Source organism: Festucalex cinctus, chromosome 7 (assembly GCF_051991245.1).
Source record: "Festucalex cinctus isolate MCC-2025b chromosome 7, RoL_Fcin_1.0, whole genome shotgun sequence".
NCBI classification, from domain to species: Eukaryota; Metazoa; Chordata; class Actinopteri; order Syngnathiformes; family Syngnathidae; genus Festucalex; species Festucalex cinctus.
This window is the reverse complement of record NC_135417.1, coordinates 12,136,889-12,155,927: the sequence shown is the minus strand read 5'-3', so window position 1 is coordinate 12,155,927 and position 19,039 is coordinate 12,136,889. Positions and strand designations below refer to the sequence as shown.

At 37.7% G+C, this 19,039-nt stretch overlaps 1 protein-coding gene across 1 annotated transcript in view; it reads left to right on the top strand.

Moving 5' to 3' along the window:
- LOC144022029 (transmembrane protein 65-like) overlaps positions 1-18,542 on the top strand; it is a 29,818-nt gene extending 11,276 nt beyond the window's left edge. The window contains exons 3-8 of the mRNA XM_077526428.1: positions 4,665-4,709; positions 5,731-5,798; positions 8,948-9,002; positions 11,858-11,900; positions 15,932-16,037; positions 17,700-18,542. Of these exons, the coding sequence (XP_077382554.1) occupies positions 4,665-4,709; positions 5,731-5,798; positions 8,948-9,002; positions 11,858-11,900; positions 15,932-16,037; positions 17,700-17,858 (476 nt within the window). The 3' untranslated portion in view covers positions 17,859-18,542. The remainder of the gene's footprint in view (positions 1-4,664; positions 4,710-5,730; positions 5,799-8,947; positions 9,003-11,857; positions 11,901-15,931; positions 16,038-17,699) is intronic.
- The last annotated feature ends 497 nt before the right edge of the window (positions 18,543-19,039 follow it).

Here is a 19,039-nt window from a genome sequence, read left to right as displayed (position 1 = left end):
AAGCATGTGTGCCCACAGATGGGAAATACAGCATCTGCTCATTTTTAATTTGCGCTGCATCTCGCTGTCACTTAACGAGAACCATTTCTCATGAAACTGGATTTTCAATCAAATCCCGAGGGGGGATCAGACACAAGCATCGAGTGCTGCTTCAAAGTCTCTGCATTTGTTTTTCCATGCTGCCCATGCAGAAGATCAGCATATCAGATTTATTTTTTCCCCCCAAAACTTCCCTCCAGAATTTCAGTCATAAGGACATTAAACAAAAAAAAAATGATCATACTACTCGCACTTAAAGGTCATGACTAGTGATCGACCGATGTCTTTTCTAGGGCCTATACCGATTATTAGTACACTCTTAGAAGTAAAAGTGCTTGTTAGAACCTTTTTGGGTTCCTGTTATAACCATTTATGAAGGTTCCACCTGGAACCCTACAAAAGGGTTCTACCGAGAACATAATGGGTTATACCCATAACGTTCTGTAAAAAGTTCCACACAGAACCCTGTATGAGACAAAAAAAACAAAAAACTTTTGGAACTCTTATTTCTAAGCATGTAGTCAAGGAGGCCAATAATCTATATTTGGCAATCATTAAATGCAGCAAAACAGAAATTATTAGCATAAAAAAAAACTTCTTTGAAATGCCTTTGAGTACATTTGTTAAAAGTTTTTTTTTTTAATGTAACCATATTGAGAATTGAGCAGAATGTTTTAAAATCTTAGCAAAACCATAACTGAAACTTTTCACTTATTCCTGTTGAAATTTTGAACAAAAACAAAAAGTGAAGGAGTTCCCGCTTTCCGCAGCATCTCTTTTAAAGTACGTTTTAAATAAATGCATAAATAAAAATGTTCATGACGTTGACCCAGTTTTAAATTGATCCCGTAAGATCACTGAGCAACAAACGCTTGCCAACTTAGCAAATGTTTTCGTCAGTGTTCGTAAAACGTTTCCAAAGATATTCGCAGGCAGTGAAAAATCGCCTGAACATGTTCAGCATTTCTTTGCAACAAGAAAACTTTGTGACAAGTAAAAACTGTAACTTATCATCTTTTGCCACCTTTTGCAACAGTTTATGAACCCTGACAAAAAAAAAAAAAAAAAAAAACATCACTAATTTCACAAATATTTGCCGCTCAGTAATATAGCAGCATTATCGGCCTTCTGACTTGTATAAAAGACGGATGCCGATCTTCGTCAAAATGCCAAATATCGGCACCGATAATCAGTCTATCCCTCGTCAGGACATACGTAAAAAGTCATTTGCTGTGAAAACGAATTGTCCGTCTGTTGCCGAAAAACAAGTCTTGGTGAATCAGTATCGGTCCTGGAAAAAAAACCCCCAAAACAAAACAACATTGGTCTATCTCTACTTTCCAGGACACGTGATGATGTTAGCATTAAAGTTTATTTTTCAGAGTTGTGGTGCATTGTTTGTACAAACCTTGTTGCACACTAATCGAACGTTTATTTCAAGACACGGAGCTTGTTATAGTGTTACGCTGTTTTAATATTCATGTGTCTGAACTTTATGACAACCTTATTGGTTTCAACAAGAAAACTGTGCTAAACAACACTGTAAAATTGCATTTGCAATGTTTTTTTTTATGGGTGCCAAACAGTTTCTATTCAGAACATAGAACTGGAAATGTTAACGTAAATACCGGTAAGCATTGACAATGTACTGTATCATTTTTTTTTTTTCTACACCACTGTATTATTTATCCACGTGTATATGAATATATGAGGAAGAAGATCCCGCGGTAAAAGCTAAGTGGTAAAAGAGACAAATGGAATCGCGGATCGGTAGAGACTTGCACTGGTTAGACGAGAGCATTTTGTTTGCGCGCTGCTCCACTTCTTGTAAAAATGTAAAAGGATGTGAAAGTGCTGCTTGGGGGTGTTGTTGGAGCTGACGGCCCCATTAACAAATGTGTATTTAAAGCCGCATCTATCAGGGCGCAATCTAATCAACGAGCAAGTTATCTGCTGTTTTTGCTGCAGGATGCGCATGCGAGATTAGCAGACGTGCGTCGCTGCTCATCACACTCCATGAAAGGTTTTCCCGCCACATTCCTTTCTGCTGCTGAGCCCGATTCTTGCAGTAGGGAAGCGACTGCCACACAATCAATACTTTACACCAGAGGCCTTTAGTCAGCCAATAAATTGTGTGCTGAGGTTCCGTAATTTGGAACCGAAAAATCTTCAAGCAAGCGCTTCTCCTTCTTGTTTTAGTGATTTCGCAATGCCTTTTTTTCTTCGGTGTGTGTTAAAAGATGAAATACCGAGCCAGTATGACAAATTGTGAAATTTGACACTGTGTGCTGTAATGACGTCCTCGTCTGTTCTCCCGTAACATCAGACGAAACAAATCATGTGACTTTGTGTTCTAAAAGGAATTGGAGAGCGAAAACAGACTAATATTACGTTTAATGTAGTTATATGAACATGACTCGATTAAAACTGCACAGTGACAGTTTTAAAACAACGCCGTAAATTGTCAGGTGAGCTGAGATGTGCGACGGAATAAATCGATGTCGGCATGTGGAAATTGGAATCCAATTTCCACATGCCTGAGTGAGACAAATGCAATTTCACAGAACTGCAAAAAGGAAACCATTTTATTGCCCTCGGCCTTTGAAGCGATGGCATTGTCTGCTTCTGTCTGTTCTGTAGCACAGTAGCTATAAGTTATTTTATTTTTTTTTATTTCCTTGCTCCACATATTTTTTGCATTGCAGTAAATGGCTGCCTGTTTTTTTTTATGGTTGACGAGTGTTGTCGCAGTTGCCACTTGTATGGGAATGGAAAGACCATTTTGACAGATATCCTCGTTTGTTGTCCACATGTTGCACTTGTACTGTTTGTGTTCCTTTTTGCCAACTTTTTCATTTGCAGATTCTGGCGCCACTGGTGTGCTAAATTTGTGTAGCTGGCATTTGCATCTTTGGAAATGGAAGACTGTCTTGTGGAAATGTGGCTTTCGTTATTCTTTGACTATTTATTGAAGACTTTTTCCCGAAAGAACATTCCATATTGACTCGGGGGGGGGGGGGGGGGGGGGGGGGGGGGGGGGGGGGGGGGGGGACCTCTGGCTACTGTACAATACGATATATGATATGATATGCGATACAAGGCCCACGATAACGATGATCTCACCATATGACGATACCGCGATTATCAATATATTGCTCGGGTAATAAATCCATGATAATCTATGATAAAACTAATCATAAAACAATAATAATAATAATAATATCAATATAAATGTAATATAAACACATAATATAATATATAAATATATATAAAAATATAAATAAAACAATAATAATAAATATAAATAAATTAAAAATAATAATAATAATAATTCATAATATAATAAAAAACAATATCAATATAAATGTAATATAAATACATAATATAATATCTAAATATATACAAAAATATAAATAAAACAATAATAATGAATTATAAATAAAATAATAATAATAATAATAATAATAATAAACTACGCTCATAAGTCTTCTTCGCCTGAAGACTTCTGTCCATTTTGCCGCCGTCTGATGAGGCACTCCCCCTATTGGCCCGCCAAGTAATTGCTCAATAAGTCATGAACAATGGCGCCCGTTATAGTGGCTGTATATTAACTACAAATATCGCGATACTTGCGTAGACGATATCGCTAATCCATCGGGAGACAAAGTATCACGATTTATCGCGATATCGATATATCGTCACACTCCTAATACTGACCTCACATCATAATTTGAACACAGTTACGATGGTGATGCATTAACGGGTGTCGTATTTACGTCTCCCCAGGCCACCTTTCAATGAATTCGTAACTTCTGGAAAGGTTCGGTTCAGGAAAACCTCGTCACCCGCAGAGATTGTGAAGACCAACGTGTCATCTATCCTCTCTCGCCTGGATGCGAAGCTCATGAAATTTGTAATGTTGAGCTATACAATTAATGTGACTCCAATCGACATAATGTACTAGAATGCAATTATTAAGTCACCAAGACAAAAAAAACCCCGACTAAAATTGTGACAGGACAACCGAAGTGACACCCTAACTTTCACCCACTTCTCTGCGCGTGACGTGCCGCGCCACAGCGCGTCGCCTGGCATGGCCTCCCCCGCTGTGGCTTCTTGACGGGAGCGCAGGTGGCTTGGCAGGAAAAAAGAAAGCCGGCGACATGGAGCAGAACGGAGCTGCATGCCGACAAGGCATCTGTGCTTGCAAACGTTTCCTATTGTCTGCTACAGGAACAAATTCACTTCTACTATATCATAATCGTCCAAAAAAAAGTCCTGCTTAGGTGCTGCCACAAACAAAATACAAAAATTGATGGTTAAGAACCAGCGGAAAACAAAACATTTTGAGGCCACGCCTCTGTCATCATGCCATCAACCCATTCACTTTCTTTTTCTTTCCCATCGACAATATGTCATGTTTGACTATGATATGAATGAAGGCTTGTGCATGTCGCACGCATACACGTCACACCAGCTGCCATCAATATATGCATCATTTCAGACACGCATTTTTTCTGGGTGAAAAAAGTCAACGAGGGAGCGAATTCTCCTTCGTGTGATTTTTATCACAATTTTATCATGTGGTCTTTTCTTCATCAAGTTCGTCATCTTTTTGTCCACAGGGCAGCTTGACATTGCGCCACCTACTGCCGCACAGTTAAGATATGGTAAGAAGTGTTTTTCTTCCACAAACATTCTTGTTGTATTTACAGTATGTTTTCATTTTTTTACATTATCTAGTTTGTTTAATGAAGAGTATATCAACCATACCATATTTCTTTTGCTCCATGCACATTTCTAATTGAATTGGGATTATAATAGTTTGGGATTTTTCATTACAACTAGGTTTTTTTCCCCCCCCAAAATGTTCAAATCTACTTTTATTTATTTATTTGTTTATTTATTTATTTTTAGCAGGTTTGTTATTTTTCATTATATTTAAATTTTTCTAAAAATGCTTTGTCTTAGTTTCATTTTTTAAAAATTAGTTTTTAGTATTTCATAGCTGCCATTTGTCATGTGACACAAAAACAAAAATGTTACACTAATTTTATTGTGCAGTAAAAAAATTCAATATTTACTAATTTTCTAAACGCAAAATGTTGTTTCAGTTGATTATCATTTAAAAACAAACTTCAGTATTATTTGATATACCATTTTTTATTTTTTTTTATTTCACTTTTTTTTTTTTTCCAATTTAATTTGTTTCTAACTCTAACAACCTTGAATTGAATCGAGCCAGAAGTGTCAAGTACAATTTTTCTTATGTTGGTGATGAAATGTAGTTTTTCCTGTTTCAGCTGAGATTTTTTAAGCAAACAATAACAAATAACACCGTCATCAACTCACCCAGCAATCTCTGGAACTCAAACAAATTGCACTCACTCACCTCCAAAAAGGTTTTGTCTAATGTGATGGATGTTTGTTGCCCTGTTCATGCCATTTTGATAATTACATTTGTAGAAACCATTAATGGGAGGTCGACCGTATGTCGGAATCAAAACAGGGTTCGAGCTAGAAATATTTCATCAAGTCAATGAAATGATCCACCCTCAATTTTTGGCTTTGTTTACACTTAATAACTCCACATTCCATTTGTTCTCCTTGCACAGTTGAATGAAATCCGCTCGTGCAGCCCTCACAAAGAATCAATTGAACTGACGTGATTTGTGTGGTTTTATTTTTCAGTTCTCTTGCACAACGCACTCCCTTTCGTTGGATTTGGATTTCTGGACAACTGTATCATGATTGTTGCCGTAAGTTTCATGGACAGTAAAGACAACAGAAATGTATGAAGATGCTGATGAAGCAGATGAAACTGAACAGGTCAATTGAGAAGTTTAACAATCTCAGGCTGGCTTTTCACTCTCAGCTCAAGTGCACAATTCCCATTTAATTCTCATCCTACTCGAGTTTCATCTTCTGCCATCGATACATTTCCGAATTGCGTCACTTGAAAGTTAAAAAACAAAACAAAGGTAGGATGGAGGCTTATGTTAACTCAAATAAAAAAAGTTACTAAAAAAGGGCCAACAAAACAGCGATGACACAGTTTGAGATTGTGAACTCAACCAAGCAAAGAAATCAAAGAATTATAAAAAGTAATTAGACAGAAAGGCAACAGTCCAGATGGGACTGTGACACTTTCTACTCAGTCATCATTTCGCACTGTCTGTCTGCTTGCCTGCTTGTGGTGCCTTTCGGTCTGCTAACATTCTGCATCACATCTCACATACTCCTTTAATCGTCACTCGTTACTCTTCCTGAAGGTCGAGCAAACAAAAGATGGCAGATGAAATCGAATTTCATGTCACATAATGCCGCTACTCAGACAGGTAGTAATTAATGCGAACATTGATTGCAGGGCCCTTAAGTTATGATTACATGGAGCATTACCTGATATTATTTTACTTAATTTTCTGCAACGTCACATTTTAGGAGTACATATTGTACTTAACTCATTCACTCGCCGCCATTTTCACATTTCGCAATCCCGTTCGCTCCCGGCTGTTTTACTGGATTTTGACTGATTTTTCAAGGCCCACAGAATATTGTGTTTCATTGCTATAAAAGCATGGAACTGATCAAAAGAAAGATTAAAGTCTCTTCTTTCATCAGGAGAAAAAAAAAGTATGTTTATATCTGTTTACATTTTGCAGCAATTAGCATTAGAAGAGAGCTAAGTTTCATCAGTTTTCACAAATCTATTTAAAATTGTAAGTAATTGAGCTTTTTTTCTACATGGCCCTGGTTGATCTCTTATACTCTGCTGCCACCTGCTGGCCGTTTGTGTAATCACTACCATTTCTGCAACCGTTCTTTGCAGTTGAGAGGCTGCGTCAAAGCCTTCTGTATGCTCTAGCATGAAAAAAAAACAAACAAAAAAAACGTATAAATACGTCTTTGGGACACTTGGAACATTAAAAAAAAACGTATTTACACGTTAATGGGAGTAAATGAGTTAAACAAGCATCGATGGTAGATAAGTTTTTCATATCAAAATAGTACATACTCTAAGCGTGTCTGTGTCCTTCGGCTGCACGCCGACGTAAACCCTCGTGAGTCCGGACTGAGTGACGTAATCGGCCATGAGGCGGTTACTATTGATACTGTTGGGCACGGCCAGTTTGCCGCCTCTCAGCTTGCAGTTCAATGAGGCCTCCTTGACCCTTTTGGCCTCCTTCACGAGCAGGTAGTAGTGCTCGTCGCTTTCTGTCAGACCCAGCATGACTGTAAAAAGAGTGAGGAGACATTTACAAAGTATTTATTGCATTGGGAAAGTCCCACAGAATATTGTGTTCTATTGCTATAAAAACATGGAGCCTATCAAAAGAAAGATTAAAGTCTCTTCTTTCATCAGGAAAAAAAAAAGTATGTTTCTATCTGTTTCCGTTTTGCAGCAATTAGCATTAGAAGAGAGCTAAGTTTCGTCAGTTTTCACAAATCTATTTAAAATTGTAAGTAATTGAGCTTTTTTTCTAGATGGCCCTGGTTGATCTCCTTTGCTCTGCTGCCACCTGCTGGCCGTTTGTGTAATAACTACCATTTCTGCAACCGTTCTTTGCAGTTGAGAGGCTGCATCAAAGCCTTCTCTATGCTCTAGCATGAAAAAAAAACAAAAAAACGTATAAATACGTCTTTGGGACACTTAGAACATTAAAAAAAAGAAAATGTATTTATACGTTATTGGGAGCAAATGAGTTAAGGTGTAAAACTTTGATCTATATGTTAAATGTTCTCATGCACACCCTCAAGAAGGAGCTTAAGTTCATTTACTGAATTGTAAATTTCCTATAACAGTTCAATAAAAACACTTTTTTTTTTCTTCGTCCTCACATTTTTTTTTTTTGCTGAAAGGTTCACCATTAATGCAAGTATTATAAATGTGCTGTTCAATTATTTCTCAACACAAATTTATATTTTAATTCAGGCTAACGTGTAACTGTTTTGAAATGAGTGGTCACCACCACTTGATTGGTCTATTCACTACATCTATTAGGCTTCAATAACAAAAAAATAAATAAATATTCATTTATTTATTTATTTATTTATTTATTTTTTACAATTATTATTCCTTATTAATTTCCCCATGCAGAAGATGAAACAAGCAGTGCCCCTAGTGGGGGACAGAGCATAAATCATACATTATACATAAAAGTAAACAACAGAAAAGAATTGCTTGTTGCAAAACAACATTCTGTTGGGACTCATTATTACACAACGAGCAAGTACAGTATAAATTATTACAATTTTACCAGCTAACTATTTTTTATTCATGAAACTAGCTTTTATTAATAATACTTCAAACTGTTGGTATATGGACGGATGGATGGATGGATGGACGGATGGACGGATTGATGGATGGACGGATTGATGGATGGTTGGACGGATGGACGGATTGATGGATGGATGGACGGATTGATGGACGGATGGACGGACGGATGGATGGACGGACGGATGGACGGACGGATGGATGGATGGATGGATGATGGGCGGATGGATGGACGGATGGACGGATTGATGGACGGATGGACGGATTGATGGATGGATGGACGGATTGATGGACGGATGGATGGACGGATGCATGGATGGATGGATGGATGGTTGGACGGATGGATGGACGGATGGATGGATGGACGGATTGATGGATGGATGGACGGATTGATGGACGGATGGACGGACGGATGGATGGACGGATTGATGGACGGATTGATGGACGGATTGATGGATGGATGGACGGATTGATGGACGGATTGATGGATGGATGGATGGACGGATTGATGGATGGATGGATGGACGGAAGGACGGACGGACGGACTGCAAAATGTAAATACTGCAGCATTAGTACAAAAGTAAGCAAAGTAACACATACTTTTTCATTGTTTGTGTGTTTGCTCCCCTCCAGGGCACACAAATTGAGTTGTCCATCGGCGTCATCCTTGGAATTTCCACTATGGCAGGTAAGACCGTCACTGGCACTGCATCGATTTTAGAGAAAAGAAAAACATGTCACTGTAGCTCATTTATAACAAAATAAGACGAATACCGTAACTCAAAAATAATAACATATTAGATTCATCGCTGGCTAAATTTCCCTTCAGATCAAAGAAATGTAGTTGCATTTCCATCCCGAGTGCATTTCCCGTGGAAGCTGTCGGCTGCTTCGAAAGCGAATAAGCCCCTGTCAGGTCAAGAAAGATTAGTGGTGAGAGCTGCAAACCCAGCGGCCATTTTCGATGTCATTTTGAGACAAGCTCTTTGACACTGCCTGCCTCTTATCGTACAGATTTGAGCGCACGTTCGCTGCACTTTATTTCATGCTTGAAGCCCTCGTAGGAAAGCGTCGAGCTAAAAGGCGCCAGCGCTTTCTTTCCCTTTTCCCCGTCGATGACATTTTCAAACTTATTGAGACCAACGTTACAGCCACTTGGGTGACATTCAGGTTCCAAACGGATGCCCGTGTCACGGCCATTCCGCAGTGATTGAGCACTCGTGTCAAGACCGCAGTCAAGTCCGCCCATCACTCATTTCATTTCTGGGATGCAAATGAGTGGAAATGAGTCCATCCCAACAGTGCTGAAGGAGGTTGCGCTACTGCAAAAAATCATCGATGTGATTGAATCTGCTGCTTCCATTGAGTTTGGAAAAACGGCCATTTTGATTGCTGTTGAAAAGCCGCATATATACTGCTTCAGAGCACATTATGGGTCAGAGGACATTATGACCAATGTCACAAGTTCTTTTTATGGCTCATTTATTCACTTGTTTTATAGGTGCTAGGCAATATTCTTGACTGCAGTTCTAGAAATGGAGCTCAATTTGTGAGCCCGGCTGTCAAAATCTGAGCAGAGGAAGGTTAGACCAAGTGTTTGTTTTTTTGCAGTCATTTTAAAATGGGCGGAGAGAGTATAAGATTCTTTCACATTATTGTGTTAATGCTTCATTCATTCACTCATATGTTATTCTACATTTATTTTTCGTATTAATTATTTTTTTATTGTGCGATTTTTATTTATTTATTTATTCTTTTTTTTTTGTCCTTCAACTACTTCTACATTTCTCGACCGATTCAAACCATTCCAACTTGAACATGTTGCAAAAATTCATGCTTTGTGGGCTAGTATTTTTCTCACTCCAAGCATTCACAGTTTTCCCACAATTCAGCACTTAAAAAAAAAAAAAAAAAAAAAAAATCCATTCCATTTGAGGCGAAACACGTCTTGTTTTGCCATTCATTACCAAAAGCACATTCAAAATAACAGATTCAAAGAGTTACCATTTGAAATTTAAATCATTCTGCTTGTTCAATTCAACTTGTGAGCAATTTTCAACATGTCAAAATGTTGCAATTAATTAGTAAAAATTGAAAAATTTTCCACTCACATACGGGTATTGCACATTTTCACCGATATCGGTTCATCTAATTCCATGTACGTAATTAAATGTCATTTATCATTCTACATCATTCAAGGCATGGATCTCACCACTACCATTTAAGGTCATTCTGCATCGTTCAATATCATTTAATATCAGTCCAAATTCTTCAATGCTGTCCGACATAGTTTCATATCTTTAAATAACATTCCACCTGATTCAATGTAATTCCACGTTTCTATATTTTTTTCATTCAGCATTTCAGCATTCAACACGCAGTTTCTCTCTCGTTTTATATGATTCGCTTCCTTAAAAAACGATTACATGAACATGCTCTCAAGATGGTCTTCGGCTTGTAATTAATGGATAATTGTCGTTTAATCACTGTTGACATATTTGGAAAAATACGAGACGCTTGTCATCATTAATAGGCCAAATGCAATCCAGAGTCTCATAATCCTCCCTTAGCCCCTCCCCCTCCTTTCATCCACAAGCTTCTCCAGCAGCACCACAAACAACTATTTTTGTCCGAGTGCGACTGCAGCAACATGTGGAGGCGGACCGAAAAGCAAAAATGTTTTCATGTTGTAGCTGCAGGCAGCGAGAAATGTTTTTGGGAGACGTCACGTGCAATAATAGATTTGCTCATTTCACACGTTCTTTACCGAGTTTGCTGTCACGGTTGCGCTGGCACACGCTTGTCTCGACTTAGCTCAAATCCTCGCTGGCTTATTCGGACACATTTTCAGCTGTATCACCCAAAAAAAAAAAAAAGAGGTGAATAATCCTGGATGTTGTTTACCAAACATGTTGCTATCTTGTAAGGCTGCTAGACGTATATTGTCATTTATAATTACGGTATTTTCCGCACTATAAGGCGCACCTAAAAGCCTTCCATTTTTTCAAAAGCTGACCGTGCGCCTTATAATCCAGTGCGCCTTATATATGGATCAATGTCGAGCCGCAACAGGTCTCGCTGTCAAGACACGATCGGTGACGCGCATGCGCAGAAGATCCCGCCATCTTGGATCGCTAGCTAATACGAATATTTTACCTCAGAGAAAACAATAAAACAGCTGTTTATTCATTTTGGGAGTTGTCAGAAAGCTGGTTTGTAATCTATTCATAAAGTTTGACTGACCTATCTGACTGTTTTGTTGACATTCCCTTTAGCGCAGCACCATCTAATGGATGCAATAACGTAACCCCAGACTCTACTGTAGCGCCTTATATATGGACAAAGTTTGAAAACATGTCATTCATTGAAGGTGCGCCTTAAATGCGGAAAATACGGTAGGTAATTATTGTAACATCTTTGACAGTGTCGTCGTCAATTGTTTTTCCTTTGTAGATTTGTATTCGGATGCCCGTTGGCCGTGCTTGATGCAAAAACAATCTCGGTGTAAAATGTGAATTTCACGCTCGTCTCTTCCTTCCTCAGCTGCTGCTCTCGGCAACTTGGTGTCGGATCTGGCGGGACTCGGGTAAGCTCAAGTTCACAGCCGTGCGCGCGCACTTTTCCACACTTTTCACTTTTCGCCTGCAGACACACTTGATGCACTCACGGTGGCTTGAATTGAGAAATTGTGACTCACGAGGTCTGACTTGAGGCAAACTGCATTTTATTATTGCAACTTTTGCAGGGCACGTCCTGAAAGATAAATGAGCGATGAAATTATTCTTTCGCTAAGCATAAAAATATGTTTCATTAATTATAGTGCGGAACAAATGCATTCAGGATCGAGGCTGTATTTGTCTCAGAGGCCATCAGTTTTTATGTTTTTATTAGGAAGTATAATTGAATTACCACTTTCATAGACAAATTTGAGACGGCTCATTGCTTTGTTGAGAAATAAAGTTCATGTTATACTAATATTCGACGAGCATTACCTTTGTGAGAAAAAACATGAGTGCCAAAAACAAGGTCCAACTTTGACATATTTTGAAGTTAATAGAGAGTTGGAGGCCAAAATGCAGACTTTTCCAAATTAAAATTTCATACTGGGGAAGCTCAAGGCTGTGCAGCCATTCCGACTTCAACATGTCGTGTTCATGATGTTGTTGCTGCTCATTCAATCGTTCAACAGTACACACAAATATTACACATTTTTGATGGTCCTTTGTGTTTGCATTTGATAGTTTATGAAGTGAATTCATATATATGTTTCTTGTCCGGATGAGAAATTGTTCTTGTCTGGACGGGAAAGAGAAATTTTTTTCGTCCGGACAAGAAAAAAATAAATAAATAAATAAATAAATAAATAAAATAAAAATAAATATATATATATATATATATATATATATATATATACATATATATATATATATATATATATATATATATTTTATTTTTGTTTTTTTTCCCTCCCATGTCACTTCAGGGGCTCCGTACAAAAATGATCATTTTTTGTAGTTTAAAAAAAAAAAGAAAAGAAAAGAAAAGAAAAAATATAAAAAATATAAAACTAAAATTGTTGAAAAATAATTTTCATACGGAAATAAATTGAATACTGAAACTGCAAATTTTGTATATCAACTAACTATAATTATGTTAAAATTTACATCAGATTATTTTATGAATTGATGGAGGAATCAATCAAATTATCATTTTAAAAATATTAGATATAATAGTGAGTAGCGACAGACCTGAGTGAGAACATATATTGCGCATTTGAAATAATTGTAAAATGATTGAACCTGATTTAACCGGTTCGTCGATTATCCAGCCATGTGAAGTGTCCGCTGTTCGTAATGAAGTCACGATCAAAAATATTAGACATCGTGCACATGCACAGTCGCCGCTTTACAGATACGGCACACGAGACGAGGATGCGTTACGACGCCGTGACGGACGACTTGCATTCTGGTCGCCATTTTACGCTCACCCGCCCTCACGTGTGTGCGCTACTCGATCACAATTTAGAGGAGAACAGAGGAGGGTTGTCAAGGTGAGACCGGATCAGATGTGAGAGAAGCCGAGAGCTGCCGCTTGTGCAACGATGCTGTCGCACGTGTTCACGTTGGTGAGCAAAATGGAGAAAACCAAACGTGATGCTCGTCATTTGACCACAAACTCGGATCTACTCAGAAGTCCGAAGAGTGAAATGACTCACGCAGCATCTGAATGGGAAGCATTTGTTCAGGTGTGCAATAACCTCAGCAAATGATGTATTGATTAACAGTATAAAATATGAATATTGCCCTCGCTGATTATTCATGCAGCTCTGGTGGGAATCATCTCTTTTTTTTAATTTTTTTTGTTCCCAGGGAAAGCCGAATGACAAATAGCCAAATGTCCCCTTGCAGCCGTACATTTGCATACATTACCAGCTGGCCTTTCATGCTTTGCGCCTGCTTCATCTGTCTGCCCAATTCCAGGCCGATTCGATGGAATTATACATGAAGTGCTTCCGATTATTCTCACCAAACGAGTCACGTAAAAAAAAAAAGCTCAATGGGTTGATTTCTGTGCCAATGTTTTGTTTTCATTGTGATTCTCAGATTTGGAAAGCACGATGTTAAAAAACAAAAAAACAACAACTAGTCAGTTTTCCTGACAAATCTGCTCCACGTCTGAGTTGTACGACAATGTGAGACTTTGACATGAGATGTACGACTTCGTAGAAAGATATTTATGTGTTTGTGGTGTGAGAAATAGAATAATGGTGAGTGCATTTACTTGTTTAGCGCTATTAAACTGTCAATCAAGATAGCATTTAGCATTAGCTAAAGTAGTAACACAAGCAGCGGTCACTAGGTTGACTTGAGATTACATTTGCTTAGATCGGCTCCAGTTGCCTGCAGCCTTGAAAAGGGTAAGCAGGGTAGAAAATGGACGGATAGTTTGCTTTTTATGTCATTTTGAAAATATTGTCTTCGCCTCGCTTCTCCAATATGAAATTTATCATCTCTCAACTCCGCTGACTCGACAGTTGGGTGCCAGTGAGGAGTCGTTAAATGTTTTAACTTCAAATGTTACCCGCGCGTTTGTCACGCCGGAACCGCACGTCAGCAAAATGCGGACGGCTCGAGTTGCAATATTTTTGTAACCGTCAAAAGTGTCAAAAAGTGTCCAAAGAGGCTCCGCATTCCTGCCGGTTTTGCTTTGAGTGATGAACGATTTTAAAATCCTTCACAAGATCACAGATGAATTATTGACGACATCGATCCAAGTCGCCGATTTGTAATCATTCAGAAGCTCGTTGACGGTCGTTTTTTTCTGCCGCACTTTTTCAATGCAAAATTTGTTGAGTGTTCCGCCACATATTTATTTGTCATTCGTTACTAAGAAGTTCACTATTTTTTATTTTTTTTTGGTTGATACTGTCCACCATTATTCACTGAACAATTCAAAGGCCAAAGCCATGCCTAACATAAAGTTATTTCTTTGGCGCCATCTTGTGGCATTTATAGGAAGGTATCAACTAGTCGTGAGCTGATATTAGATAACTATGAACAAAAATATCACACTATTAAAATTACAGCTTAAAATTTTATTATTATTATTATTACTATTATTATATTTATTATTATATTATATACTATTATATTTTATTTTATATATTTTTCTTTTTTTAATATTTGGGTAAATAAAAAAAAAGTGTCCCCATTGAACACAATCTATTTTAATATATACAATATTTGGTTCTTATGTTTTTATTCTTCTTAGTTAGTAAGTGTCCCCTCACCGGTGAGCTATTTTTAGAACAGGTCCATGGGGCTAACTAGTACCTGCTGGCACACAACGCACATTAATAAACACAGCAAAAAGGCATCCATGTTTCATCTTGTTACCTTTTCTCGCCGCCTCTACTCTCTGCTTATTAGGCCACGCCTACTGTCAACAACTTGTCGATTTGTCACTATGGACTCTAATGTTAATAATGGAGAATGTAAACACACAATTCCACAAAGTACAGTGTACCAAGTACGGAGCTGTGAGGCACCCCTAAAACCCAACCGTCCATTTTAACATGTTGAGGTGACCGGGGGAGAACATGCAAACTCCCACCCAGGAAGGCCGAAGCCCGGACTCGATCTTCCGTCCTCGGCAGTGGGAGGCGGACGTGCTAACCACTCACCCACCGTGCCGGAAACGGAGTTTAACATTGCTAAAATCATCAGCTGCCAGTCTTCATTGTTGACGTGAAGGAAAAACGGAGCTTTGTGCTGATATTTTGCGCAGTGTCCCTTTGGGAGCGAGGAGACGCTCGGCACAGGTCAAAGAATGATTGATTTATGGCACCTCAATGATTTATGGCCTCCTCGACCGCCTCACCCCCACAAAAAAAAAAAAAAAGAAGAAAAAAAAAGAGAAAACTGTCAAGACGGTTCGAGTGCAAAGCGCTCTTCATGCTTCATTGGTTGCAAATCAACAGAAATCAAATCACGCCAACGACCATTCACACCTGTGCATAATTTGGGGTCTTAAATCAATCAGCTAACATGCATGTTTGGAATAAAGTTGTTTTGTTTTTGTTTTTTGTTTGAATTTCTTTTCTTGTGAACTGGACAGGCTGGCAGGTTACGTGGAGGCTTTGGCATCTCGACTGGGGATGCAAATTCCTGACTTGAGTCCAAAGCAGGCCGACATGTGGCAGACCAGAGTCAGCTCCCACTCGGTCGGTAATCACGAGAGACCCGCACATGCCAAACGGCCACAAATCTATTTTTTATCTTGTTTTTTTGCCTTCTTTAGATACACATTAATTGATGTTTAGCACCGTGATGGAAATGAAATATTGCTGAATCAAAATGAATTAGGACAAGTATCGTTTTGTGCCTCCTTAACTCATTTGCTCCCAAAAACGGATAAATACGTTCTATTGTAAAAGTTTTTTGTCCCAAAGACGTATTTATCCGTTTTTTTTGTTTTGTTTTTTGCTTTCTTTAGACACAAATTAATTGATGTTTGCCACAGTGATGGAAATGAAATATTGCTGAATCAAAATTAATGAGGACAAGTATCGTTTTGTGGCTCCTTAACTCATTTGCTCCCAAAAATGTATAAATACGTTCTATTGTAAAAGTTTTCTGTCCCAAAGACATATTTATCGTTTTTTTTTTGTTTTTTGTTTTTTTGCTTTCTTTTAGACACAAATTAATTGATGTTTACCACAGTGATGGAAATGAAATATTGCTGAATCAAAATGAATTAGGACAATTATCGTTTTGTGGCTCCTTAACTCATTTGCTCCCAAAAACGGATAAATACGTTCTATTGTAAGAGTTTTTTGTCCCAAAGACGTATTTATCCGTTTTTTTGTTTTGTTTTTTGCTTTCTTTAGACACAAATTAATTGATGTTTGCCACAGTGATGGAAATGAAATATTGCTGAATCAAAATTAATGAGGACAAGTATCGTTTTGTGGCTCCTTAACTCATTTGCTCCCAAAAATGTATAAATACGTTCTATTGTAAAAGTTTTCTGTCCCAAAGACATATTTATCGTTTTTTTTTGTTTTTTGTTTTTTTGCTTTCTTTTAGACACAAATTAATTGATGTTTACCACAGTGATGGAAATGAAATATTGCTGAATCAAAATTAATTAGGACAATTATCGTTTTGTGGCTACTTAACTCATTTGCTCCCAAAAACGTATAAATACGTTCTATTTTAAAAGTTTTGTGTCCCAAAGACGTATGTATCCGTTTTTTTGTTTTGTTTTTTGCTTTCTTTAGACACAAATGAATTGATGTTTACCACAGTGATGGAAATGAAATATTGGTGAATCAAAATTAAATGCGACAATTATAGTTTTGTGGCTACTTAACTCATTTGCTCCCAAAAATGTATAAATACGTTCTATTTTAAAAATTTTGTGCCCCAAAGACGTATTTATCCGTTTTTTTTTGTGTTTTTTTGCTAGAGTATAAAAAAAAGGCTTTGATGCAGCCTCTTCTATTGCAGAGAACAGTTGAAGCAATGGTACTTATATTACAAAACCGGCCAGCAGGAGGCAGCTGAGTATAAGAGATCAACCAATTGCTTCAGTGACCGGAAGTAAATGAGTTAAGCAACTTGAGGCTTTCATTTGTCCGCATTGCCCTAAAGGACAATCAGACGTGGGCGACGTGACATTTGATCGCTCGATGCTGGGGAAAAAAAACAAAAAACAAATTACGCCTGAAAGAATTTCAATAGCATGCGGCCTTGTGAGGTGTGAGATGTAATTAGCTCCGACCGGTTGATTTGTCAAACGTTTTGAAGGCGCACCGCCAAAGTTCAGCGCCGTTTCTTTTCAGACAGGAAATCAATGTTTTGTATCGCTTTGGCTATTACAGGGCAAAGCCATCGGCGTGGGCATCGGCTGCATCCTGGGCATGTTCCCGCTCCTCTTCTTCAACGACGACGACAAGAAGGCCGCCGATAAGGACAAGGTCGGCGGCGAGGTCAACAAGGACAAGACGCAAACGGCCGCTGACGCGCACGACAACAAGTGAGCTGAAGCGCAACTCGCACTTTTGGAACCACGGACCAAAAAAAAGACGTTCGATCTGTTTGAAGAAATTCATGGAAGTGAAGCACGTGGACGTCATCATCATCATCATCATCAACATCAGCTTGCTTATGGGATCTAAAGCAGATGGACTTGGTTTCACTGACATGGGATTTATTTAACATCATGTTTTATGATGTAGCAGCTTCCTAAATATCATTTTAAAACACCTAGAATATGGGAAAATCTAACTTTGTTTGTTTGTTTTCAATGTTTATCTACCATAATGTCACCCTACTAAAATAGTTGCCTAAGTCTTTTTTTTTTTTTTTTTTTTATAAAAAAATAGATTTTTGTTTGTTGCCAAAATCATCTCCTCACGATGCATGCACATGGTTACATTTTTTTTTATGTTTACTAAAAAAAATCTGAAAAAAAAAAAGACTTAGGTGATTATTTGAAGAAGGTGTCGATAAGATGTATGTTTATTTATTCCCAACTTGTACAAGATATATAAAATATGATGATCTCATCTCATCCTGTTGGGTGACTGGCAAGTTGTGACAACAGATAATTCATTATATCTTCTGCCGCCTAGTGGAAGAATATTGAATTGTTCTTCCTGTCATGAAACATCACTGGCAGAAATTAACATTTTTTTTCCAAGTAAATAATTTCTGACCAATTATCTGAAAATGGATTATTTCTCACAGGACCTCAATGGTTTGGAATGAGAATGAGTGCACTTATACAGGACTGTCTCGTAAAATTTGAATATTGTGATAAAGTCCATTATTTTCTGTTATGCAAAAATGTCATAAATTCTGGATTCATTACAAATCAACTGAAATATTGCAAGCCCTTTATTGTTTTAATATTGCTGATTATGGATTTTTTTTTTTTTTTACTTGGTCTGGGGAAATATTCTAATATATTGAGATAGGATATTTGAGTTTCCTTAAGCTGTAAGTCATAATCAGCAATATTAAAATAATAAAAGGCTTGCAACATTTCAGTTGATTTGTAACGAATCCAGAATGGATGACATTTTTGCTCATTTAATTGCATTACAGAGAATAATGAACTTTATCACAATGTTCTAATTTTCTGAGACAGTCCTGTATTGTGTCTCTACTGCACTCTGCTGGTTAAAAGTTTTTTTGTTTTGTTTTTTTCAGGCCATTT